This window comes from Ostrinia furnacalis, unplaced genomic scaffold (genome assembly GCF_004193835.3).
Source record: "Ostrinia furnacalis isolate ACB-3 unplaced genomic scaffold, ASM419383v2 OfSCF0932, whole genome shotgun sequence".
Taxonomy (NCBI): Eukaryota; Metazoa; Arthropoda; class Insecta; order Lepidoptera; family Crambidae; genus Ostrinia; species Ostrinia furnacalis.
Window position 1 is genome coordinate 150,456 of NW_021131171.1, and position 11,587 is coordinate 162,042.

The 11,587-nt window shown below is 37.5% G+C and overlaps 1 protein-coding gene across 1 annotated transcript; it reads left to right on the plus strand.

The window, feature by feature from the left end:
• Positions 1 to 5,366: 5,366 nt before the first annotated feature.
• Positions 5,367 to 10,612, plus strand: LOC114350637 (uncharacterized). The gene is made up of 5 exons (XM_028301505.1): positions 5,367 to 5,737; positions 5,832 to 6,008; positions 6,970 to 7,095; positions 9,472 to 9,627; positions 10,482 to 10,612. The coding sequence occupies exons 1-5, from the start codon at positions 5,548 to 5,550 to the stop codon at positions 10,610 to 10,612; spliced, it is 780 nt and encodes a 259-aa protein (XP_028157306.1). The 5' UTR covers positions 5,367 to 5,547.
• The last annotated feature ends 975 nt before the right edge of the window (positions 10,613 to 11,587 follow it).

Genomic DNA, 11,587 nt, shown 5'->3' on the forward strand with positions numbered 1-11,587 from the left:
GCCTCTTCAAGATAGCGACGTTTGATCCTATTACACTGCGTTTTAACTACAGCTGTGCTATGAGCTAAATGGTAATTTAGAATAGAGGAAACTAGCAATTACTGGTAATATTAATTGCTAAATGGGCCATATTATGCCCGTGGCGTATAACTTTTGGAAGTTGAAATGCTATCAGTGGAAAAGACCAGGTGCTATTCGAGCAGGTGCTATTTGGGTGGGTGCTCAAAGAGGAATACGTCGAAATGAAGCATTCACCGGTTTATGTCTCGTTTCACACTCCTGTGGAGATATCTAAAACGCTTTACGTCTCTTTACACCTACGCTATGGTAAAATTACTGTGTAGGCATTATTGGACTTATAGGTACATGCTAGTTAATCATTTGATGTGTTAGTGTTTAACACGGATCCTTTGACAGTTTGGTATTTTAATTTAATAATTTGTGTAATTTTTTGACTTATAATTTTATTGTAACCGATGTGGTGACTAAACTTATTATGTTGCTCATTAAATAAATAAATAAATTTGACAAATAGATTCCATGCTGTTTTAAGCCTCGAATACACTGGGGGACTAAATTCACCCAACGTGCTTAGAGCCATACATTCTTGTTATAGCTTGGATATGAATACCTTATAATTAGGCTGAGTTGCACCACCCTTTAAGTTTTTACATAAATATTTTTACTATTGTGGGTAGTGTAAACAATTTTTATGTGCAACATTTGAAAGATGAGGTGTGTCGCAGTACTTTCCAAGTCTTATAAGTACACTGACGTAAATAACTATAAAGTTTTGGAGCGATTGTTTTCAGATAAATGTATCATGACTGATTTAAGGTAAGTGATAGAAAAAGTGAACTCCGTAACAAGTGGGTTAATTTTACCCTCAACAATAACTGGTGCTTTTGGTATGAAGTTTGTCAGATTTTTGACGTTTGTCAAGGCTAAAGTAAGATGGTGCAACTCAGCTTTAATGTATAGCCCTGGCTTTCATATGACCGCAGCTTTACAATGCATTGTGTGGACTTTTGCGTCGTTTGAATGTTAGTTGTCAGTTCTAGGGATAGCAGATGTATAATAGAAACTTATTTTTTGTTCATGGTAATAATTCAGTTAGCGTTTACTTACAATATGATAAAGTGGTGTACATTATCGGCTTCTAACTGATGCCCGCGCCCACGGCTGAAGGCTCAAGACAATTGGTTTTTATTGCCTCTTCAAGATAGCGACGTTTGATCCTATTACACTGCGTTTTAACTACAGCTGTGCTATGAGCTAAATGGTAATTAGGAACAGAGGAAACTAGCAGGGTTACCCACTGGTAATATTAAATGCTAAATAGGCCATGGTATGCGCGTGGTGTATGACTTTTGGATATTAAAATGAAGACGTATTCCACTTTGAGCACCTGCGTAAATAGCACCCAGTATCATTTCAGACTCATGTGGAAATATCTAAAACGCTTTACGCCTAAAGGCTAATCAACCTTAATATACATTTATAGCCCTGGCTTTCATGTGACCGAAGCTTTACAATGCATCGTGTGGACGCAGGTTAAGGAAATACATCGGTAGGTAGCGAATTCCACGTCCTTACTACATGTGAAAATAATTAGTTTCGCTTTACACATTGCCGGAATATCAACATACGGGAACATTGAGTGACAATGGGGTCACGCATTCCCATCACATGTTTTCGTAAGTGATAAAACGGGAATTTATGTACGTTAAAATAGAATAACGGAGAGAAATAAAATAAGTATCTTTTGAAAGCCATTATTGATGTTTATTCCACTTGCCTGGAGGAAGCGCCGATCCGTTTGAAATAGGAAATAGTGGGCGTTATTTCCTACTCGTTGACATTTAAGGTAAACATCCTATGGCATAACGGTAGTATAAACTTCCAATTTAAACGCTACTCACTTTAGAAATGCAATTAATTAAGAAAACAAACAGAAGCAACACAAAGATCACAATGTAGATACTGCATTAGTCTATTTGTATCATATGATGTAACCAATTCAGTCGTAATAGATGTTACCTATTAGCCGTCATAGAAGCCAAACTGCTCCCTAAAGCTAGAAACGTTACGGACCCGCATTTTAGTAAAAGCACCCTACAATACCTAAAGTTAAAATATCCAATGATAAACGAGTGTACATGATGGCTCTTAGCTACGTGCAGCTTCTACTTTCGTTTCATTTCTGCAACAATACGGGGAAAACCATATATCTTGGCTAGTCTAGCACTAACCCCCAATGATAAGTGGCCGCCGTTTCTCCAAACTCCTGAGTTATTTGCAGTGAATTCACCTTCTATTCCGTCGCCTTCTGAACCAACTCTCACATGTTCAGACTTTATACTGAATAGAGTCTATTAAGGTTCTATCCTCACCAATAGACTGAAGTAGTTTTATAAATAAAAATCTATGAAACAGACAGCTGTTTCCAGTGCGAAGATTTCGAATTATAGTGATTCCAATTCAATGATAAATTCTTCCTATAAATCTTATAGATTGGTAAAGTACCTATAAATAAACCTTTCATCCACTAAGATAACTAAGTACTGACATTAGCTCAAATGAAATATTTTGATGAACAGGCTACAATAGGCTAGATGACAAGTTTTCAATGATTTGTCCGTCAGACAGATAATAAGAAAATATTAGACTCATATTTTTTATTCGAGTTGAAATGGCGCGATACGTCACGCTTGAGTAGAATTTTTACTCAAAAGTTACGTCAGGTGACATTTCAACTCAATATAATACTGTAATTTTGCGATTATGGAAAAAACTAAAAAATATGAGTCTAATATTTTCTAATTATCTGTCTGACGGACTTAATAGAATTTCGATTTTATTACCCAGTCATCATCCCTATTCACCAAAGATCTACAAAAGCTCCAACTCGGAACCAAGTAAGCTCAAAGTTTACAATGCACATCATTACACCTAACTTTCAGAGCAAAAATATCTAAAATTAACTTATTTTTCCCAATCGCGGAGTTTCCAAATAAAATTTTCGTTTATTTCACTGAACTTTGTAGAGCTCCGGTCTAGACGAGGTAATCTCTTATACAGTCAGCAACAATATTATTTGGATATCATTAAAACTTTTATATCTTATCGGTGCGAGCTTTTCGCCAATTTACTGCCGTCTTCGGGCGATTTGGTTGCGTAAGTCAAAGTCAAATATTTCTTTACTTTTTTGATTATTATATTTTTGATTTACGTTTAAGAAGTTGTATAATATACCTATTGCCTTTAACCTTTACGTGTCTCGGAAACTTTTTTCCTCGGCATTAAGTTTTCATTGCCTACTTTTGTCAAAGCTTTTTGTTTTAATCTGCCAATTTGTTATTAGTTTATTACACTGAAAGGGAGATATACCTAAGATAGATATTTGGTCTTGTTCTACCACAAAAAATAGAGATGTTGTTAAAATTATGCTTAAGTTTTTGAATAGTTCAAAACTATGTTGCTGACTGTATTTAAATGTCGCAACAAAACTAACCATCTGCTCAGTTTAAAGGCTCATTCGTTGCAGTGACTAATTTAAAGCAGTATCGGAAATTTTATTTCAGACGAGATTTCAAACTTTAGCTATTTTAACTAAAGCTAGAATTGAATACATAAAAGCTAAATAAGAAAACGGTTTCTATTTAATTTCCCATATATTTTTAGCGCAGTGCAGTGACGACTTTCGGAAAATCGCTGGTAGAAGTTGGATGTGGCAAAGACGGGGAAAATATCGATATTGGAATAGACCTATGTCCAACAGTGATCTCTTATTGACCGATGATTATGATGATGATGATGATGATTTTATCTACGTATTCAATTCCTATATGAAAGCTGTGAAATAGGGCAGGTTATTACTTATTAATTTGAAATAAATAGGTACCTATATGAAAATGTAATTTTAGGATATGGATGGTAGAAAATTTACAAAATAAGTATTTTACGTCAAAAATAGAAGTCCGCAATTGCCTAAAGCAGTAAACTGAAAGTGTTTACGAAACAATATTTTAAATTAGCAACGCGTAAAGCCGCAGAAAGTAGCCTCAAACACGAAAATGATGTTTCCAAATCTATTTTGTATTCCTGTCGCAAGACCCCTATTACGTTATCCTTGTACTTATAATAAGTACTTTCGTGCTGTGTATAAATTGGAAAAAAAACCGTTTAAAAACATCAGAAGATGGATAGAGATCCTCCAGGCCAATCCAAATTAATGTAGGTATAGTTTTACATTGAATTTACTTTTCCTATCCTGGAATAAAAAAAAACTAAAAGTGGAAGGTAGCACAATTTATTTAGAAAATGCTACGCGCTCNGTACTTTATCTCCATACCTTAACTTCGAAAATTGTGTGTGCCACAGTTACAGTGACGTACCTGTGACATTATTGCTTACCTGCTCGGACCGATAACTCTGTCTCACTCTTACGTCGCTTCGGTGACTCGTTCGGCTGATTTCGTCGCGAAACTTATCACGATGCAGCGATCACCGCCAGCAAAAATACAAAAATACTCATCAAATCCTGACCTACCCGAATCAGGTGAAGGAGACGACGACTTTGTTAGCTTCCGTAGGCGCAGGCTGCCCGAGGATGATAACACCAAACGAATGATGGATTATGTTGAGAAAAAACTGAGTGCTGAGCTTGATTCATGGAAGTCGCAGTTAGACGTCGTCATCGCCGACAGTATCAAAAATTCTATTGATTCTATTTTAGACAAAGAGATCAAAAACATTACCTCGACCATAAACAATTCCCTCAAGACATTTGGAGACAAATTAGATAACATCGAAAAATCATTATCATACGCGATGGAGAGGCAGGACAGCATTGATTCGCGTTTAAAGCAGGTAGAAAGCAGATTGAGCTCGAGTGATGATATTAGCAGTCAAGTAACTCAATTACAAGACAAAATCGATTCAATGGAGCAGCAGGCGCGACTGTACAACATTGAANACGCGCTCCACCAAAATCGAGGAGGCGTCAACTATTTATTTAAACACATGCCTTTGTGTGCTATTGAAAACCATTTTTAGAGAAAACACATACATTACACGAGAAAGGAATAGTATCGGCAAAAAGCGATGATCTTTCCCTTTTGATGTAAGATCCCGAGGTTTTCCCGGACATCGGCTCGAAATCCCGGCTTATCCTGTTTGATCCCGCGAATAGTAAGGCATATGGGAAAACATGAAGGAATTGCTTTTTTATCTGTTTTGCACATTATTATTGTGTGTATATTTTGTATCCCTTCAATATGCGCTTGGGAAATAAATTTGCCTAAACTGATGGCAGCGCTAAAACTTCTTAGGTTGGTTTTACGATGGATTTTATGAGTTATATGTGTGTGCAATCAATTTCGTTCCACGTTACTAACCGTCTCGTTTTCAGAACTGGCCGAGTACTTCACGCTATCGAACCAAGGCGCGACCGTGACCCTCGCATTGCAGGACTCTCTTCCGGAAGAATCCATACCCTCAAACCGAATCATTTTACTTGAGATACAAGCGTCTGCCCAACAAGCTATGTCGGCGTTCACCACTATAGTGCTTGAAGTCATCCTGGCCGACGACACGGCGCCGCCGCCCACCGCCCTCGTCTTTGACGCAACCTACTATGTGGGTAGCTACACGGAGAGCGATGGTCTCGTTTTCAGCACTCCGATAGCTCTCGCCGAAGGTTTTGAAGTGGATGTCGAGTTCGGTCTCGAAGGAGGTAATAATCGCTCATGCCTTTTATTCTTTGCTCGGTGTCAATTCAAATTCGAAGTAGGTGGTAACGATCATCGTCCTTATCAATTGAATTTCAGATAGTGCGCAATGGTTCACATTAGTGCCGGGCTCTGATAACACCTACAGCCTAGCACTCTCCAGTCCCATTCCGGCAGCTGTCGTCGCCAACAATCAGAAACTCATCTTCGTCGTCACGGCTCAGAGGTCTGGTGGAGTCGCCGCCCGAGCCACTATTGTTATAGCATTGACTGACGGTAAGGACGAAGCTAGATAGGTTACTAACACTTGTTAGCTTGCTCACATCTTTTAAATTCTAATTTCACACGTTTGATTCGTTTCGCTTGAAAAATACTCTTTTCTGTACTAAACACTTTAGTACACATTTAAATAATGTAGATCCCTGAGGTGATCAAAATTTAGGCTTTCGAAAAAATGTGTCGATAATTTCACTACCTACCGCAAAAGAACCGTAAAGAAAATAGTTATTTTAGATAGTCTTCAATATCTTCAAAAGTTCCTGACTTAGCTTTATGAAATTAATATTAAGTTAATTCAAGCTTTTTATTTAGAATACTTAAATGTATGTTTGTGTTGTTTTCTATGAAACAAGTAACCGACTTTTTTACTTTGCGGTCCAATGTATTAGGCAAGTTTACAGTGACAACTGTTCTTTCACAAGTTCATAACACCGGCCTATAGCTCATGCTGGCATTATGTTATGTGAGTAAAGTTTTAGAGTAAGCCCCNTAGGTAAGCCCCATACATTGAAATGTGAATTTACAGGTTTACCTTAAGGCATCTTTTATTATTATAATTACTACTAAACGGAATCTAAGTTACAGATAATTTTTCTGGTATTTAAGTACCAATATTTATCTTTTTCATCTTAATCAACTGCGATTAGTTTTTTTTAGTTTAATTATTTATTTTTTATTTATTTATTTATCTTTATTATTATGGATTTGACATTCAATTTGCATATCTTTAGCACAACTAATCATTCGAATGGAACTTAAGTTGATAATGTTATCAATTCTGATAGTGTTTTCCTCTGATGACTCGTTTAATTGTTTAGTTCGTCATTTATTACTCGCAATCTTTGTATACCGTAGCTCCTTTTGTGGTTTTCGTTCTCTACGTTTAGCAATAAGATCCTAGTTCTAAGTAATTCCATAATAATCCAATTCCTTCGCTAACTGCTTTCTTTGTTTTTAGGCAACCCAGATTCCTCGGTGACTTTCGACAAAGTTTTATATGAGGGAATCGTACAAGGAAGTGTGGTACAACATGAAGAAATCACAGTTCAAGGGTACAGCGGAACTAGTGTTACTATTATTGGAGGTAAATATTATTACATTTTGTTTTCTTTTTTAATGTAGGTGTATAAGCCGAAAAACGTCAAAATTAACAGAAAGTGAACTGAAGTGTTGTGAAATGAAATAGCAGCACGGCGTTGGATGCAGGCCGCCGCCAACTGGCCATTAACACATTGAACGCCAACGCGGTCAATGTTGTCCGACACTGCACTTTCCTACCAGGCCAAGTAAAAATTACAATTTTTTTCAATTTTCGTCGATTGTTTTTTTTTGTTAAATCGTTACATTATAAAGATAAATAAAGGATTTTATTAACATATAGTTGTTTTTGAGTCTCTACATCGAATTATTAAGCGTCGGACATCATTGATCCCCATGGCCCCAGCGAGCGAAAATTCGAAAATCCGTTCCGTAGGGCCGCGCGGTCATGTTGTCGACCATCCCCGCTCGCATCCAAAAAATTTACAAATATACTTACACAATCATACGATATCATAATACTAACGGAGACTTGGCTGCATGCTGATATAAATGATACTGAATTTATAGATAACAGGTATTGGGTATTCCGCGCGGATCGTGATCGGGTGGGCAGCGGCCGCAGTGACGGCGGGGGCGCTCTGATCGCGGTCTCGCGCGCACTGTGCCCGGCCGGCTGCGCGCCCGCCGCCGCTGCGTACTCCCCACTCCCGCCAGTGATTGATCATGTTTTTATAGAATTCAAACTGGCTAAGCGATACATATGTATAGGTGCAGTTTACATTCCGCCAAGGCAAAATCATGAGGTATATATTAGTTACTTAGACATGTTAGAAAATCGGTTGCTTGGCAGTAATAGTGGTATTACAGACTTTTTCATAGCCGGAGACTTCAATTTGCCCGAGCTTGTTTGGATAAACAATGAATCCTATAAACAATACCCTAGTATTGAAGATCTCAACCAAACCCATATAAATATAAATAACTTTATGGCGGAACTAAACTGTTTTCAATTGAATACATTAAGAAATAATAATAACCGTATTCTGGACTTGTTTTTTACCAACAAAACTGATTGTACGTTATCATCTGCGGAAAGCACATTGCTTCCTATCGATTGCCATCATCCACCATTCTGCGTTTCAGTTATATGTGAGGTGAAGCAGGATTACATGCGGCCTAAACCATACTTGAGGTACTGCTTTAGAAATGCAGACTATGATAAAATTAAACAGGAAATTGCAGATACTAACTGGGATGAAATCTTTTTTAATAAAAATGCTATTGCTGCAGTATCAGTATTTTATGAAATAATTTATAATATTATTGAGCGTTATGTACCTAAAACTAAATACCATAATAAGACGTCCGTATACCCTGCCTGGTTTACTCCTACATTAATTAATCTTTTTAATAAAAAAAACCGTGCCTGGATTAATATGAAAAAATATAATAATCCATCTAATTATAACATATTCTCTATATTAAGGAAACAATTCAAAACCTTGTCAGAAAAATGTTACAAAACATACATGGCAAAAGTAGAAAGCAGCATAAAAATTAATATTAAATACTTCTGGAAGTACATGTCGCAACGCCGTAATTTGTCTGAAATACCGTGTAGTGTACAATACCAAGGTTCTATCTCACGTAGTCCTGAAGAATGCTGTGAATTATTTAGTAGGTTTTTTCAGTCGGTATTTCAGCCATCTTCTGTACCTGATGATCTTTGTATTGACGATTTTAATTTAGCATATGAAAATACTCCTGATCTTATGATTCACGACATTAAAGTATCTAGGTTGCAAGTGGAAAAAGTCCTACAAATGCTTGATACTTCTAAGGGCGCCGGCACTGATAACTTGCCAGGAATTTTCTTTAAGGTAACAGCGTCTGTGATTGATCTTCCTCTTTCTTATATCTATAATAAATGCTTATCTGAGGGGGTTTTTCCTGACATCTGGAAGAGTGCAAGAATAGTCCCAGTTCACAAAGATAGTTCCAAGTCTGATGTTACAAATTATCGGCCAATATCCATCAAGCTTTACCTGCGAACCAAGTGACGTACACTAATCTTGGGAGCCGCGCGGGTCAGCTTATATGAGAATTATTGAAGAAATGCTGTCCATCGGCTCAATACAGAGGTTTGAACATAGGTCTGACTCGCGGTCATCATTGTCCGACGCGGCCCGAACGGAAAGTTAAAGTGTCGCCCATCATTGTCCCCCATGGCCCGAACGGAACAGTGCCATTTTTAGGCTGGCAGCGAAGGTGTTAAGGAAATCATTGGGGGATCTAATCCTATGTTCAGCAGTGGACATCTTGTGGCTGAAATGATGATGAACTGTATTTTTGTATTTAGACGAAAACTTTTTGTTGCAATTTTATCTGACAAAAACTAATAATATTCTGGTATTTCCAGCATACGCTCCGTTATTCGAAGCGACTCTTTCTGGTGGCTCGGTAGTGGTGACGGCGTCTGGATCTCTAACGCTTCCTTCTGATATCCAAATTATTGTCTTGGAGCTTCGAGCGGGAGATATAGGAGCTGTTCTAATCCTTGAAGTCACTGCAACAGGTAAGTTGTCATAATTTTGATTTTTATGCGTCTCTCAACAAATAGGTCATAATATCTGTTGTGATTCTTACGCCCGTATTCACAAACGATACTTGCATAAGCGAACAGCGTTGAATGGAGCTCTGTGATTGGTTTGTGTGTCACTCTGTGCGTCCACGCGCACTGTGAGACGTTAAAACGTTTGTGAATACGGGCGTTAGAACAAGATTATTTAAGTTTCGAGTACGTCTGATTTCATTAAAATGATGAGCAAATCGAAAGCTATTCCACAAAGGTTCTACTGCCAAGTATGTCGCTTATCCGTGTTGGCACCGTACGTGGTCCGCATAAGGCCTGCCAGAAAAACTCAAGAGCGAGTAATTTTAGTAAAAGGTTCATCAATTTTCAATCCTTCAGGCTATAGCCACTATGGCTATGGCTATCCTAAAAGTGATCGTAACATGTATCGACGATTGATTTTAGTGTTCAATTGAGGGTAAGGTATTAGTGCTCTTACAGAATTTGGCAGACTTATAAATAATTGTACGATGAAAAATATACTAAAAAAGACTTTCTTAACATTTCATTAAAATTCTCTATATCATAAATCTGTTACTAAAAAATATTTTTTCGTTATTTTTCTGGCAATCTACAGCAATGTCTCAGGTGATCATACTGAATCACTTAAATCTCACACTTTTCATGTCAAAAGTATCATCTAGTAGGTAGGTATTTCTATGTAGTTAATAAAGTATATTTCTCTCTGAAAAGCAAATCATATGCTCGCAACACCCTAGCGGCACCTACGTGCTTCGCGTGTGCAACACAAATAGAACCTAGACAACTTGATATTAAAACTACTTACTCCCTTCCAGTGGCGACAACCGAAGGGACCCCAAAGCCGAAGGGACCCGAGAAACATAAAAGTTATTTGTTATTTTTCTTTGATTCTAATAAAAAACGCTTTTACCTGGCCAGTAAACCTCGCATTGTTTGGTCTAACTAAAAGTTTTTACGCAGAGTCCATTACAAATGCTACCGCAAGCGTCTGTCATATTTGCTCTTGTTAAAGAAATACAAACTCCTTGACTTAAAGTCTAGACGCTCTCAACTCGATGCCAGGCTATTATTTGACATCTGCAGCAATAAATATGACTGCACTGATTTAATAAATCGCATCAGCTACTCGGTACCAACACGGACTCACAAGCGATCTTCACGCACCAATCCGCTTTTTGCGGTTACTAAGTCTCGTACAGCGGCTGGTGTCCGATCCCCCCTTCGCCGCATGCTTGATACTTATAATAAAAAATTTAACTCCATAGATATTTTCACATGCAGTGCAGGATCCTATAATAGAGAAATCATAAAATTACTAACTAACATTTAATACTAATTCACATTCACACACACTAAAAACCTATTTTACATACACTGATATTCATAAGAACACTAGCGCACTTATACTGCGCACACATCGCCAACAAACCAATAAAATTAATTTCGACTATGTAATAAGAACTTAAGTCCCGCATTTTCATGTTTATTTCCATTTAACGTAAAATGTAACCATCGATGTTGAGTTTACAATTGTTAAGATTCTTTTTTCATATAAGTTTTAGTTTAAGTTTATTGTAAACTTGTTTGTGGTTCATACAATAAATTAAAAAAAAAAAAAAAAAAACTAATCTTCGTTTCGTTCATTTCAGCCAAATGACGTCCTCTGCTGGACAAAGGCCTTCCCCAAGGATTTTCACTATGACCGGTCCTGCGCTACCCGCATCCAGGTACTTTCTGCGACCTTTGTTGAGCTTGCTATGTCTTTGGGAACCCTAAAAAAAAAACACCTGTGCTTGTGATGGACACCAGACCTCACGCCAGTCACCTCGCGTGTTCCCTTCTTCCAGTCGTGCTTGGATCTAACAACACAAACAAATTGAGGCGTGTATAAAAAGGCAGAGGAATATTGTTACCTCCATAT